Here is a 15,162-nt window from a genome sequence, read left to right on the forward strand (position 1 = left end):
CCAATGGTTATAAATAATCTCTTTCCTCTGTGAAAAGTTTTACCTTATTTTTATGCAATATATATTTTTTTTTTTTTTGCGTGTGGAAAGTTATTCCCCCTCTTGGGATGCTATTTTTACTGATCGAAGAGTACACTTTGCTTGTGTTAACAGAATTTTTTCGTATCCTCAAATTATTTCCTTTTTAGTGGCCATTTTATTTCGCTTCGTGTACTCTTTAATTTGTTGCCCGTATGTGTTATTCAAAAGTTGTTTTTTTTTTTTTTTTTTACGAAAAAAATGAAGCGTAAAAAGTAAATTGCGGCTTTGAGGGGGTACCAAAATATTTATGCGTATATATATAACTCTTTACATAGAAAGGGGAAGGGGAAAAAAAAAATGGTGCCTGTATGCTAACTGGAGAAAGCTGTGTGGTGAGAAATTACTTTTTGAACAAATCGAGTTAGTACCTTTTGTGATTGCTTTTTTTTACGACTTTGTTAAAGAGAATAAGAATGGGGTACTTGATGAGAAAAGTAGGGGGTGAAAAAAATTGCAAAGTGGAAATAAAAACGTCGCTTAGGGGGGTAGGTAAACCATATGGTTGGAGAACTTATCATTTATGGTCAAAATAAAGAGCCATATGTTTTTACACCGCTTGGCATCTACATATGTGAGTTGCGCCTTAGCTTATGACACGACTGAGAAATTGGTGTTTTCTCAAATCTTTCCGAAATAGGCTGTGCCCCGGTCGGGGGTGGGCACAGGGTGGCAAATTTACTGGCCCGTTTTAGACCACTCATTAAAGGAAAGAAAGAAAAAAAAAAAAAAAATTGAATCAGGTAGAAAAGATCAACGTGTCGCTTCCGCTACGCACATTTTTACAAACTGCGGTTTTGCAAAAAGGGGGGCATATACACCGCTCACCATGCTTAGATGTTCGTTTGTCTCCCTGCCCAGTTTTCTCAATCCACGCCGTGTGTGCCTCCCTACGTGGCTCCTACTTATGCTCTATTGTAAGAAAAAGAAAATGCCCCATCAGTAGTGTGTACACCAGCGCGAGTATGCGGCGAACCAAGTGCACACCAGGAGGTCCTCTTTCCTGTTCTAATGGATGGTTCTCATTTTTGCTACATTTTAGGGGAAGCTATTTTCCCCCCCTTGGCATTTTCCACTTAGTATACATTTAAGAAGCCATTTTTACATAGCTGTAATACACTTCCTCTTCAATCACCTGCCCATTTAAGGAAGCACCTTGGGGAGTGTGAAGTGGGTGCCTTTTCACTTGAACATAATTTTAAGTGCCCCCCGGTTGGGTGCCACATTCAACGTCGTTTTGATTACCCATAATTTTAAAATTTTATTCGAGGGTGAAAGGCAGCCTTGGTTTTGTTTTTCCTTTTTTGTATTTTTTTCGTTCCTCCGTTTTTTGCCATTTGTCGTATTATTGCTTTTTTTTTTTTTTTTTTTTTTTAATTCGCGAACAGATCGACCGCGCTATTAGCATGACTATGGGTCCTCTCCCCTTTTATGTCAACATCGCGTGGGGATCCTTCACCAAAAGGAGGATCCCCCCTTTGTTATGTTTTTCCTGGCCACCTCTTCTAACCAAGTGGGAGGGCCCTTGGGGGGCTAACTAAACAAAGAAACATACGTAAATGCGCAAAAGTGGAAAAAAAAAAGCACACATGTGATTTTTTATACCCATACATGCATAGGCGTGCTTGCTGCTGCTCCCTACCTCCGCCACGCCCCCCATGATGATACTGCGCAGAATCAGAAAGGCGCACTTCAGCATGGACGTCAATGTATCCAACCTGCTGAGGAAAAAGGCAATCCTGTTCGAAAATGTCAAAAGGGAGAATTGCAAAAAGGAATTAATTTTGGATTATTTTGATATAAAAGGAGTCAAGCTGAAAAAAAATGACATCCACATTATGACCAACATTTTGTGTAGACCGACTGGTAGGATAATGATTTTGACGGACAGTATGAAGAAGCAGAATTTTAACTTCGATTTTGGGTCCCTCTCTGGGGGGAGAGAAAACTTACCGTTGGATGAAAAAAGAGCGAGCCTTGAATCTGGCGAAGATTCGGGTGACTCCCCGAACAGTGACAACTGCAATGGTGCCAACCAAGTGGGGGCCAACTCGAGTGTCCAGATGGGAGGACGCGACCAAGTAAGCGCTGCGCAGGCGAATGGCGAAGCGGAGGAAGAATCAAAAGAAGCAAACGCAGAAGAAGCAGACGCAGAAGAAGCAGACGCAGAAGAAGCAGACGCAGAAGAAGCAGACGCAGAAGAAGCAGACGCAGAAGAAGCAGACGCAGAAGAAGCAGACGCAGAAGAAGCAGACGCAGAAGAAGCAGACGCAGAAGAAGCAGACGCAGAAGAACATCCCCGCACCAACGTGTGGAACAAAAAGCTGAAAAACCTATTCAAGGAATGCAAAATTCACCTATGCGATGATTTCGAAATAGAAAAATTTGTGGAAGAGTGCGAACGGTTTTTGCGCTTTACGGAAGACATCAAAAGAGTGGCAAGGTTTGAAAATCTGGACAAAATAATTACCATTATAAATATTCCCAATTGTTATGGAAGAAAAGAATTGGCGCAAATTATTTACGACTGTGCCAGGATTAATGTAAAATTAAAAAACATCATTTTCAGATTTAAAAAAAATGGCATACAATCTGACTGTGCCTATGTCCTCTGCGATAGTGTAAATGATGGAAATATTTTGGTTAACAAAATGCAGGAATATCCCGTTGCTAAAAAATATCATTTGCGAGAATTTTTTGGAACTTCTTTTTTGTATGCGTCCAAAAGTAACCTTTTTCTCAGCTCTGAAAAGCTGGATTATGTGACCATTTTTTCAAAGTATAAAATATTCACCTGCGGATGGCATAAGGATATTTCCATAAAGGAGTTTGAAAGCTTTCTCATCACTCTTAAAATATTTCCCAAGAAGATTGTAAAAATTGACCATCGCAGGGGGGGCGGCGCTAGGTCAGCCCGGCAGGAGCACCCCGCAGGCAACGCAGCACACCACTCGGAGGACCACCCAGACTGCGAGCACCAACTGAGCCCCGTGGATCCCCATCACATTCTGATAAGCATCGACGAGGTGGACTCCGCCGAGGCCGACGCGGACCGCACTGGCGACCCGCAGGACGCCAACACAGCCTCGTTTATTTTATTTTTCGAAAACATGCGAATGACAAAAAAGGTTTTCACCAAACTGGAGAGGCTGAAAAAGAAGTGGAAAATATCGGCATCCAAGAACTTCTACGCATACCCCAAGACGGTACGAAAAAAAAGGCAGCATTTCTGCCGCCCATTCAAACGGGCTACGTTACGAAAAAAAGGCAAACGATAACGTGGAAATGAAAAATTCCACAAGTGTGCATACGTTGTACGCCCCCCAAAGCGGCGACCACAGCGGGCACAGCGACAAATGCCTAAACAAATCACTTCCTTTTGCAGCCGGACATCCACTTCAACGATGACGAAGACTATGACGACGAAAACGAGTACGAGGACTCCGATTTGGATGAAGAAATAGAATATTAACCAAAAAAAAAAGGAAAATTTCACACAGGGCCGGCAGTCTCAAACGAAGCACACCCACCCAATAATGCAGCAACCCCTTAAAATGAACACTTAACTTTTGCATATTCTTTTTTGTTTGCTTTTTTTTTGCTTTTTTTTGTTAAACCGTTTCCGCGGCTGCTTCTCTACTTGGTGATTTTTCTAATCCTGTTGTGGAGCCCTGTGGCCAAGTCGATTCTCACACCTTTCACAAAATCGATTTCGTACACCACGCTACGGGGAGGGGTAAAAAAAAGGGGGCAGTTATATAAATGGTGGAGCAGTGTAATAGGGCTAAACAGACTGCATTCGCGTTAGCGTCCTCGTTAGCGTTCGCGTTACTGTTCGGGTTTGCATGCACTTTTGCGTGGGCACGCGCTCCCACATGTCCGGGGACGCGTCGTGTATCTCCCCCAACTTACTTCTTCTCCTTGTACGTAAAGAAGTCATCGTTAATGCTAAAATAGTAATTCATAATTCTGTTCACGTAATAGGCGAAGTTCACCCACTTCTTGTCCTTTAAGTAGGACCACTGATATTCGAAAACTGCAAAGGGGGAAAAATATGAATCGGGTGAAAGTGCGCCCTTGTGCCTCGTGGGGGGGCGACTCCTAGTGGAAGCCCTCTACGCGCACACGCCGCTACACATCACATATAAGATGAAGCATATTTTTACGCCCCTTTGTGTTTCGTGCCTACATTGGGTGCTCTGCGTTGGGGAGTTGGAGTTCAGAAATTCTTCATCCTCCAGGTTCCAAATTATCTCTCTGGGGGGTGCAAAAAAAAAAAAAAAAAAAATGTACCATTCATCCGCATGTTTGGCCGATTCGCCCCTTTGTTAGACGCGACCAAATGCTCAAATGAGCACATGCCCTTATGCATCCGCGGCGTGATGCGCGTAACTGTAATGTACCTGGGTTTTCCCAAGTCACTTTCCTCCTCCTCCTTGGCGATTTCATCCTGCTTCAACATCAGGTAGGGAACCAACTGGTTGTTTATGTCGATGGTAAGTTCCTTTTTCTCCTCTTCCGCTTCATCTGGGTCGTCACTAAAGCGCTCCCTTTCCGTTTCGGTTTCTATGTTATCCCTGTCTGCGCGTTTTGGTTGATCTCTCTCTGTGAGTAGATCCGTGGGAGGGGGTGCGCTCGGTTGGTTCGGGTGGCCCTTCTCTGCGGTGCGTTCGTCTGTACCACGTCCCGGGTCATTCGCCTGTTCGGGGGCCGCTTCGCTGCGAGGGGTGTCTCTCCCATCGGTTTCGCCTCTGGCTGTTTCGCCTCTGGCTGTTTGGCTTCTGGCTGTTTCGCCTCTGGCTGTTTCGCCTCTGACTGTTTCGCCCCGGTCGGCGTCCACACCAGCCGCTTCGTCATCGCGCTTCGAATCACGCTTCGAATCACCCTCCGAATCACTATTCGAGTCGCCCTCCTCCGCTTTGTAAATATCAATGAGGGAGAGCAGCTGGTTCTTAACGTTGGAGTCGTTAATCCTCAAGGAGGTGTTCCTTTTCCTAATGTCGTCCAAAATGTATTCCAGATTGTCATATATCTGGGCCCTGTTGTCAATAAAATTTCGGCCCTCCGTTTCCAAAATTTTGGTCGACAGGGAAAATCTTTTGTTGTCATAGTCGATGTTTATTAAAACGCCTTTTAATTGGTCCCCTATTTTGAAAAATTCATTCAAGTCGTCAATTTTTTTTTTGGAAATTTCCGAGATGTGTATCAGGCCAACTATATCTTCGCATTTTACCATCAAGCCGTATTTCGAAATGTGTATAATTTCCACATGAACGATGTCGTAAATATTCATTTTTTTAAGCTGCTCATTTTGCTCATAAATTAAATTTGAAAAATTTAACTTGTTCATGTCTGTACATATGACTTTAATTTTTTGGTTAACTAGCGATTCTTGGATTTTTTCATTTTCTTCCACTTTGCTTTTGTACTTGCTCGACAAAGCAGAAATGTGAATAAATGCGTAAATATCGTTATACGAAACGCTTATTCCATTTTTTAAAACGGTCACAACTTTTACGTCGAAGGGGACGTCCTGCATTTTGTAATGTAAAATTTTATTAAGGTCATTAACCTTTTGAATATTTTTCAGCGTCAGTAAAATTTTCTCTGGGTACATTTTATAAATTTCAAATATCAATTTGTCATTCACTTTAAATACATCTTTTATGTTCTTAATATTGTAGGGCATTTGATCTTCGTGTAATTCCGCGTAAAATGCGTAATTTATATCTACATATGCATACGTTTTTTCGATTTTGAAAATTTTCCCAAAAATTAATTTCCCTACATATAATTTCTCCACCTTATTTAAGTCATCCTTGCTGTCGTAGTTCATTATGCTATATTTGTTAAATGACGCGTTAATTTCCTTTTCATATTGTTCATTGTCTATATAGTTATTAAACCCATACGCGTTCGTGATTACATTATTTGGCTTATAAATATCGTACATCCTTTTTTGGTAATTCTGAATTATATCCATGAGTATGTGCTTCCTCAGTTTTTTATTTTCCTTTATGCCTTTCAGGATGGAACACTGCTCGTTTGGGTTTTTCCCCCTTTCAGCAGCTGCTTTTTCCTCGTTTTGCCTTCTTTGAGCAGTGTCAGACGAAGTTCCAACTCGCATATCTACACCACTTGGTTTATCTCCTCCGACGTGGTGATTCTCCACTGGGGGCCTTCTCCCCCCCTGTTGGCTCAACTGAGCTGCGTGCTCATCCTTAGTGAAACCCTTTTCACTCTCCATCTTGCTCTTCACCTTCTGCACCCTTTCCTCAAAATCATAGTCGAAATTTCCGTACTTAAAAAAATAGTACTCTTCGTAATGCTCATGGAAAAAGGTTAAAAAGTCGTAATTATTTTTCTGCGGCTCCAGTTTGTTTCGCTTCACGTGCATACTCCGCAGGTGCTTCTTGTAAGCGTCGTACAGCTCGTCGACAAAGTATTGGTCCCTCCTCATTAATTTTTCGTTATTCAAATTGTTGTGCAAGGTCATAATGACTTTGTTAACGTCCTTGAGGAAGTCTTCTTTTTTTATTTCCCCTCCAGTGGTGGTTGCTTTGTCTGGATCGTCCGATTTGTCTGGTGCGTCCTGCTCACCCGGATCGCCCCGTTGGAGGAGCTCCTCATTTTTGCTTTCCCCCCCGGGGGACTGCGCACAATCCAGTTCGCTCTGCGTATCGAGGGCGACCTTGCCCCCTTCCGGAGGAGCACCTTTTTCGATTCTATCTTCCCGTGCGCCGGAAGCCTTCTCAGCAAGGTGCCTATATTTGACCAAAAAATTTCTTATATGCGGGGGCAGTTTGTTCTTCTTTAAAAGCGCGTCAACCGTTTGCAGTAAGTTCCCCCTGTTACTTTTAAGCGGCTCCAAATTTAACATTTTTTCCATCTCTGCCAACAGTTTTTCCCCGTCCTCATAGTCCTTACTATCGTAGAAAACGCCGAACAAATCGAACGTGCTGCTATTATTCAGGGGGGAATACCCACATATAAGCTTTTCGTACAGCATGTCCTTTTCCTTTTTCGCAATTTCGAGATAATCCTTTTTGTCTTCTTCCTCGTCTGCTACACCTGTCTTCATGCGCAGGTAAATATCTCTCAGGGAGTCTTCAATACTATCATATGCGATGTCCAAAATTTTATTTTTTTTCTTGTGATCATTTATTTTACTTATATGTTCAAAATTTATTATATCATTTTGTCTTAGCTTTTCTTCCATGTCCTTTTCAGCATCCTTCGCAACTTTCTTCTCCGTGCTACTTTTCCACGTCCCCCTCTCTTCATTCTTTTGTTTTAACTCCTTTTCCTTTTTTTTTTCTATTTCTCTTTCGGCCGTTTCGGGGAAGTACGCATGCAGCAGTTGTTTGTAAGAGTATTCCTACGGGGGAGGAGTGGGGCGGCGGACAGTGTAGCAAAGGTGCTGTGTGTGTTTGTTCGGATGAATATCCCCCCAGGGGCACCAATCACTTTGGCGCGAATCGCATCAGTGAAGAGGCAATTCCAGGTGGGTCCCTACTGCGATGCATGTTTAAACGATTGGGCGAACTGTAAAAATGGATAAGCAGCCGCATATGCATACGTACGTACATATATGTATGAATACCTCATCTGCTAGACCCTTCAGGGAGGGCGCAATGTCCTTGTAGATGTGCGGAATGCAGCTCTCGATGTCTTCATCTTTGCTCTTACGCAGCCTGTAGTTGATTTTTTTCCTTTTCTTCCTGAACCGGTCTGTCTTCGTGTATATCTGACGAGGTGGGGCGCAAAGGGGGGGGCATTCCATCATTACAGGGTCAGCGCTACGGCACAATGGCTCCGCTGCACAATGGCTCAGTTGCACAACCACCTGGTTGCACACTTATCGTTTCGTTTCCTCCCCTTCAACCGGCCTGCTGTGCAGCACGACCACTACTCTCATTGCCCTCACTGCCGTCGTGCCTAGGAACAACTTGGCTGCTCTCCTCTCTCAAGCTTAGCTGTGCTCACATAGTTGCCAACGGGGAAGTTGTGCTTGACGAAGGTAGATACGCTGCACACCAGGAATGCCAGAAGCAAGAATACTCTCGTAAAAATCATTGTGGCATTTTTACGAGGACGGGTCGGCCTAAACCAAAAGCGCAAACTATCGCTTCTTCGCTTTTGCAGTTCCCCTAAAATGCCATTTTAAGCGGTACGAAGGTAAGTAGGGTAAAATCTCCCTGGGAGTGGCACTTTAATGTGCGCGCGGGAGCTCAGCTGTACATCCTGCACATAAACATATGTTACATATGCATACACTTGTGCGATTTTTTTTTTAGCGCAATTTTGCGAACTTTGGAAATTTCTCGCCAAAGCATCTGCAAACTCGCAGGGGTATAAGCAACATTGCGCGCTTTCAAGTGAAGCGTGGGAGGGAAAAAGAAAAAAAAAAAAAAAAAAAAACCTATGTGGAACGGCTTTTCCTCCACCTTTTGCTGCTATTTCGTAGTTTATTTTTCACTCCAGTTTTACGCTTAAAGGGACACATGACAGATTAGCACGTGTGAACAGAGGTGGAAGTGTTTTTTTTTTTTTTTTTTTTTTTTTTTGCAATTTCATCTCCTTATACGAGCTCGCAGTAGCAGAAGAAGAGCGAAAGCATCTCAAATTCGCCTTCAGCCAGGGCGAATAACGGAGGGAAAACCATACTGCTAAGGTGTAGGAATACGCTTGGGCACTTAAATACATCGATACGCACACCTCTGAAGGCACATGCACTCCGCGTGTGCTGGGCACCTCCGGTTGTTGAGACGCCCCTTGGATGGAGCGGCCAAATATGAAAGGACCAAAATGAGGGCAAACCTGAATATAGACACAGGCAGGAGGTACCTCCAACATACCCACGCGAACACATCGTGGAGAAGCACCAAAGAGAACAGGCACTACAAAGGGAAAGACCTAAATTTATGCACGCCGTTCAACCATACGGCCAACTTATGCCACGAACGAATGGACGGAAATTTTTACACCTACGATATAAGCGCAACAATTTTCAGGCTGCTAAAATTTGTACACAAATTGCAGCAAAGGGAGGGTCCCAATGTAACTGACCAAACAAGCAGTGAAAACATGTCTCCCAATTATCAAGTGGACAAACTATTTTACTGCTACGCTTCGATTTATAACAATATAAGCAAAAATTTATTTTTAAAATTAACGCTGGAGTTTTTAAAATCCCCCGCACTTCACAAAAAGATGACACAAAATGGGGAATTTTATCAGCAAGTGCTCTGCGAAATAGTAAAGTGTGCAGATGGCCCTGAAAAAATGGACAAGTGTTTTTTTTACGAATATGTAATTAAAATTTTATCTGTCATTTTGAAGAATAAAAACGCCTTCAACGATATGTACCAAAGGGTATTTTTCCAGGATGTATTAAAAATGATACGTGGGGAAAACAATATAAATTATTTTATAAAAAATTTTACGTTTTTAATTTCGTGTATTTCTTTGTATAAAAGGAGGCTAAAAAAAGAGGTCCATTTCAACAGGCCAAATGGGGATGTCCAAATGGAGTACCTCGCACAGGATAATGAGACACTCCTCGTGCAGAAGAAAAAACAACTTTTACAAGAGTGCCTTCCAATTATCCTGGACATTTTTAACAAACTCCAGGAGTACAATCACCTGAACGATGTGGACATTTGCAACATTGTTGACTTCCTAAATGAGTTTAAGCAATCGCATAAAATAAAATCCGCCATCTGTAGAGATATACATAAATATTTCAAGCCATCAAGCGATATGAAGCATTTGTGTTTGATTTTGTACCTCCTCACGCAGTCGAAAAATGAGGAGACGCAGCTCACCCAGGTGGCCTACACACACGTGTACGATATTATATGTTGCAGGCGCAGTGACTTGACCGATCCGAAAAATGTGAACCTTTTTCTGCTGGGCGTCACAAGATGGCGCCGCAAGGTGGGCGTCCAGCAGAGAAGGGGTACCCCCGTTGGGAGGGGTACCATTGGAAGGGACACCCGCAGAGGTGGGCATCCGGACGGGGATGCAGAAAGGCCGCTGAGGAGGATGAAAACCCACTCAGCAAAGTGCAGAGATATGCTGCAAAATTCCTATGGAGCCAAATCGAAAAGCGCAAACCTGCATTTATGCCAACTCGTGCGACACAATTTTTTCAAAAAGCAGAAAATGAAGAAGGAAAAAAAAATGTACTTTTGGATTAAACACCGCTTTCTGCAGTTTGTGAAAAAGGGACAGTTAAGCAGTAAATATGTCAAAACGTTTTACCAGTATTTTTTGCCCTACCATATAAGTAAAAAGTGCACGAGAAAAAAGAGTTATATATCCCCCCTAACGATTGTAAAGAAGGTGGGAAAAGTGTGAAAAAAAAAAAAAAAAAAAAAACGCACAAATTGTGGCCACAAGATCAGAGCGAAGATGCGAAGCTATCCAGTCATATGTTCGCAGATGAGGCTGACCCAATTTCTCATTTGCAACACATTACTGCGGGGTGAATCACGCACCTGCTGTTTAGCTTTTCCCCAGGGATGTTCCCCAAAGGGGCTGCGTTTATATCATAAAGGGGGTGAACTCATATCACACGTAGGGTGTAAAATAGCCCCGCGCTAAAGAACGCACATAAAAGGTGTATTTCGCAGCGGGGAATTTGCCTCCTAAAGTGTTATCTCATGGTGGCCATCGTCCAAGGTATGGTGCACACCATAGAATAACCCACTGCATGTCACATGTAGCGGTGAAATAATGAAACGGATTAGCAAAACGGGGGAGTGTACTCATCCCATGTGTATCTTTTGACGCTTAGCTGCCGCTCAAAGGGGACAACGGCTGGCGGGAAGAGTCCAAAGCGAAGCAGCAATTTTTACAGCAGTTCCTTCAGCAAACCACGAAAACACGGTTATACTTAAAAATTTTAAATTTACGATTAAAAAGTGAAGAAGTCTGAACGCACGTCAAACGCATGCAACCATTTTAGCTTAAAAAGGAAAATTACCCAAATGGGCCCTTCGTGCGCGGCACGATGAATAAACGGACATTTTCACTTTACGATATAATCGGGTACACATTTGCAAGTAGCGCAAGGTGGACATTATTATTGTAGCACATTTGTGAGAGAAAAAAATGGGTGCACACGCTGCGTGTGGGGTGTTAATCGTTGCCCATTTTTGCCAGACACGGAAAAAAAAACAATGACTGTGACTGTAATTGATTTGGTTATAGTCATAACGGCTACGCAATGTGGCTGCGAATTGGTTTCCCCCGTTATGAGGAAAAAAGAATTGACGCAGCTGGAGTAACCGCACAGCCGCTGCGAACGCCGCTGTGAACGGCGTGCCTCACTTCACACATTTGCCGCGCACATACTTGCTAATAAACGCAATGTAATTTGCGGCATCGATTTGCTCGTGGGGGGAGTCCGACTCGAGGTGGGTTATGTAATGACTTGGCTTCAGCGCAAAGTGAGAATTCGCGCCATCATAGGCATAATTAAACGAAACGGTGAAGTGGACGGATATGGTCTGCTTATTCCTGTTGGTGTATTTCAGCTTGTAGTACTCATTCTTTTTCATCTCCTCCCGTACCCGAAAATAAATATTGTAATATAGGATGTAATTTTTTAATAAATAATCCTGTACGTACAGGTAATTATATTTGTAAATATCGTGAGAGTAATTAATTTTTTTTGTATACAGCAAATACAATTCGTTGTTAATGTTATACATATTTTCCAGCAAATCGAGTTGAACATTCATTTCGTATTTTTCGTACTTTTTTAAAAAAGGGGTAAACGTCCTGTTATTGTAATTTATATATTCAAAAACGGAATTCAGTTGCCTGTTTATGTCATAAATATGTATGTTGGACAATCGCAAAAAGAAAATCGGCGTTAATTCCCTGTTCTCGAAGTAATACGCAGTTAATATATTTTTCTTTTCTCTATTCATTATGTTAATCAGCTTAAAAGTGTTCATCTTCTTATTTTCGCAAATGTAAAAGTCGTTGTACGTGTTGTTTATGTTGCTCATTTCGAATGTGTGGTCGATGTTTGCAAAGGTGACTCCTTCGCTTTCGCGGCGTTCCAAGTTTGGATGATACAAGGGGGAGGACCCCTCCAAAATGTTGCTATAAAAATTGACGCGCTGTTGAATAGGCTCCATATTGAGTAGACCTCCACTTGTTGCGTGCCCCCCGGCAGTTTCACCATTTTGCTGAAGACTTCCCCTGTGTTCCTCCCCATGAGTTACGCCGTTTTTTCCCCTATTCATCAAGTGAACAAGATTTTCGAACGCGTTAAATAGGATGAAATACGAAAAGAAAATATACTCACTGAGGATGTTCCTTACATACATAAAACACACACCATCATTCCGTACGCTAACCTTTATGATGTTATCAATTTTGTTGCATGTGTTAAAATACTGTTTCATGTGTTCCGGGAAAATTGTTCGCAAGTTACTGAATTCTTTAACTTCATTGCAGCATGTGTTGTTGTCGTGGGATTCCCACGCCCACTGCTCGTCTGCCTTTGTTTTATGCAGGCCCCCCTCACTGGAATAACCCCCCCCCATGGTGTGAATGGGGTGTGTATGACCATACGCATGGCAGCTACTTACGTTTGCAGAGTTCGCGGGGAAGGTAATAAGACTGTTTCTTGCACTTGTTCTGCTCACGCTATTATCGCTACCACCATGGTGGAGGGCATAATTAACCCCTCCCAGGCTGCTTCCCACGCCGTGCTTACTTATGCATACGACGTACAGCAGGGGTAGGTGGTGCGATTTGTCCGCGAGAAACTCCGGTTCCTCACAATTTTTGTAACAACTCTGTGGAACTGAAAATTCAATGACACCGTCCTTTATCTTGAAGTTATCACATTGCGTGTTCGAAATGGTTTCCTTCACACAATTTGTCAGTTTGGCATATATGTCGTTTATCTGGTTTGTGTAGGCCTCCTCGCGGGAGTTGCTATGGGCCCCCTCTTGCGCAGCCTTCTTTTCTGAGAGAGCTAAAGCCCCTTCAGATGGAAGCGACGGAGTAGCCGCACTTGCACACTCGTCCCCCTTGAAAAATAAGTGGTAGTAAAAAAAGTACGAGACAAATACGGGATACAAAAAGCACACGTGGAAATTATCGTAAATGTTAAATAGCTGCGACAGGTAGACGTACTCATAACTTAAATTGTAGTCACTATTCTTTTTTTCCACCTCGTTTGCGCTTTCGTTAATGTGCCTGTGGTACGGGACGATTAAATGGTAGTGGGCAGAAAAGCACAGCCCGTTTCCGTTTAGAAGTATGTAGTTGGGGTGATTATTTCCGCTATCACCATCGTGTGGGGGACCCGCGTCGCGCACTTTCACTTCTTGCGTTAAAAAATTTACTCCGATGTAATCGTCCACTTGGAGAAAACTTCCCTGCAAAGAATTTTCCCTTTTTTTTTTATTCATCAGAGCGCAACTTAGCATTTCCCTCAATTCGTGTTCACCATAAAAACGCCATTTTATGTGCACAATTTTTTCAAAGGAAGCGGAAATTTTTAAATTTTTCGAGTATATTTTTTCTTCCACAAATTTGTGATTGATGTAGGGGTATATGCTAAACATGTTATATAAATGTATGAATATTTTTATTTTTTCCCTCAAGAAAGGTGGATACTTGTGCATATAAAATTGGAAACACTGTTGCACCTGCTCGTGACAATGGCCAGATTTCGTTATTACCCCATTCTGAACAGAATTCCCAATATCTTTACCATTTTCCCTGCTCAGTTTCATTTTTTCCTTGTATAAATATTCATAAATATCCCTATCTGCGTCAAAAGTGTCTTCTTTTTCCTTTTCTGTTTCCCCATTTTGATGGAACAAGTTGGCATTTATTTCCTCACATATGTAGCTTTTATTTTCATATATGCATACATTTTTTTGTCCGTAAAATTTTATGACACTTGCATCATTAAATAAACACTCTGCCCTGTTATCATGATAAATGTTGAAAATTTTCACCTCACTTTTGTCGTAGTTATTATTTAAATTGTTGTGAATAATTTGTTGCAGGCAGTAAAAATTGTTGCTGCGTTTATTTTCTCTTGCGTCGTTTACCCTGCGGAGGGGTGTACTAGCGCCATCTTCACCGCGCGCATTGTTCCGACTGTTGTCACCCTCATTTGGCGGCGAAAACTCCACCATGCATGGTGACACCCCATTTGGTATGCACTCTCCATTTTCACATTTTACCCCCTGGATATTTATTCCAGGGGTATGCACCACCACCTCATGGTTCACACTTTTCACCTGTGCATCACGAGTGCTTTTTTCACGTTCACCATTTTTCCCCTGGAAATTATCAGCATTTTTTTTTTTATTGCGCAAACCTAAGAAATTTAACGCATTCCTCTTGGTGACATTATTAAAAATGTCATGCGAATTGTGAGAGAGCTGTGTTTCACTTAAATTTTGATTTTTTTTTTTTTCCGACTTTTCAAAGTCTACAATGGAATTCGCGGACAAATTAAGCGGCGATTTTTCCGACCGTGCAGATAAAGGAAGCGACGAATTTTCGGACAGGGTGGACAAATCAAGCGGCGAATTTTCGGGCTGTGCAGACAAATCGTGACTTTCGACAATTTGGAAAAATTGTTTTTTCTTCATTTTTTAATTTCCCTACTTAGGCACTTATGCAGCATATGCAAATGCAACTGCAAATGAAACTGCAAATGAAACTGCAAATGCAACTTCCAATGCGTGTTCGCTTTTTCGCGTTTTTTTCATTTTCCCCTGCCTCCGCACGGGCGTATTTCGGTGGGCGAAGCGGGAGAGGCTCCTGCTACACAGGTGTATGCACATGTGTGAAATATGCATCACGCGGCACGTGTGTATGCGCGTATATGCATATATACATAATCCATATATACATACATATAACGCATTTGTGTGTGCTTTGTAGTGGACAACTTGCAAATTTGTTAATTTTTCCCCCGAATTTCCATTTGCACATTCGCGAACAAAACGAAAACACTTTCCCCACGCGTTTTTTCAAAGAAAAAGTGCACCAAACCGTTCGTTCATCAGGGAAATGCGAAAGAATTCCATG

General features: G+C 42.4%; 4 protein-coding genes across 4 annotated transcripts, besides 9 other annotated features; 2 read left to right on the top strand and 2 right to left on the bottom strand.

The window, feature by feature from the left end:
* Nucleotides 1-945: 945 nt before the first annotated feature.
* Nucleotides 946-1,054: a microsatellite.
* Nucleotides 1,055-1,736: 682 nt separating this feature from the next.
* PVX_123170 (hypothetical protein, conserved) lies at nt 1,737-3,550 on the top strand (the record flags this gene model as incomplete). The annotated part of the gene is made up of 2 exons (XM_001617147.1): nt 1,737-3,284; nt 3,464-3,550. The coding sequence occupies 2 exons, from the start codon at nt 1,737-1,739 to the stop codon at nt 3,548-3,550; spliced, it is 1,635 nt and encodes a 544-aa protein (XP_001617197.1).
* PVX_123175 (hypothetical protein, conserved) lies at nt 3,340-8,472 on the bottom strand. The gene is made up of 6 exons (XM_001617148.1): nt 8,065-8,472; nt 7,682-7,825; nt 4,482-7,456; nt 4,268-4,335; nt 3,991-4,114; nt 3,340-3,802 (listed from the first exon to the last, which is right to left on the bottom strand). Exons 1-6 carry the CDS (start codon nt 8,152-8,154, stop codon nt 3,715-3,717), a joined length of 3,489 nt encoding a protein of 1,162 aa, XP_001617198.1. The 5' UTR covers nt 8,155-8,472; the 3' UTR covers nt 3,340-3,714.
* Nucleotides 3,803-3,822: a microsatellite.
* Nucleotides 3,925-4,056: a microsatellite.
* Nucleotides 4,557-4,599: a microsatellite.
* Nucleotides 6,098-6,125: a microsatellite.
* Nucleotides 8,019-8,060: a microsatellite.
* Nucleotides 8,473-8,886: 414 nt separating the features above from the next.
* On the top strand, nt 8,887-10,440 carry PVX_123180 (hypothetical protein, conserved; the record flags this gene model as incomplete). Its single annotated transcript, XM_001617149.1, has 1 exon — nt 8,887-10,440. The coding sequence occupies one exon, from the start codon at nt 8,887-8,889 to the stop codon at nt 10,438-10,440; it is 1,554 nt and encodes a 517-aa protein (XP_001617199.1).
* Nucleotides 10,441-11,411: 971 nt separating this feature from the next.
* Nucleotides 11,412-15,053, bottom strand: PVX_123185 (hypothetical protein, conserved; the record flags this gene model as incomplete). The annotated part of the gene is made up of 1 exon (XM_001617150.1): nt 11,412-15,053. The coding sequence occupies exon 1, from the start codon at nt 14,718-14,720 to the stop codon at nt 11,412-11,414; it is 3,309 nt and encodes a 1,102-aa protein (XP_001617200.1). The 5' UTR covers nt 14,721-15,053.
* Nucleotides 11,698-11,814: a microsatellite.
* Nucleotides 14,828-14,850: a microsatellite.
* Nucleotides 14,964-15,015: a microsatellite.
* Nucleotides 15,054-15,162: the final 109 nt, after the last annotated feature.

Source organism: Plasmodium vivax, chromosome 14, assembly GCF_000002415.2.
Source record: "Plasmodium vivax chromosome 14, whole genome shotgun sequence".
In the NCBI taxonomy this organism is placed as follows: domain Eukaryota; phylum Apicomplexa; class Aconoidasida; order Haemosporida; family Plasmodiidae; genus Plasmodium; species Plasmodium vivax.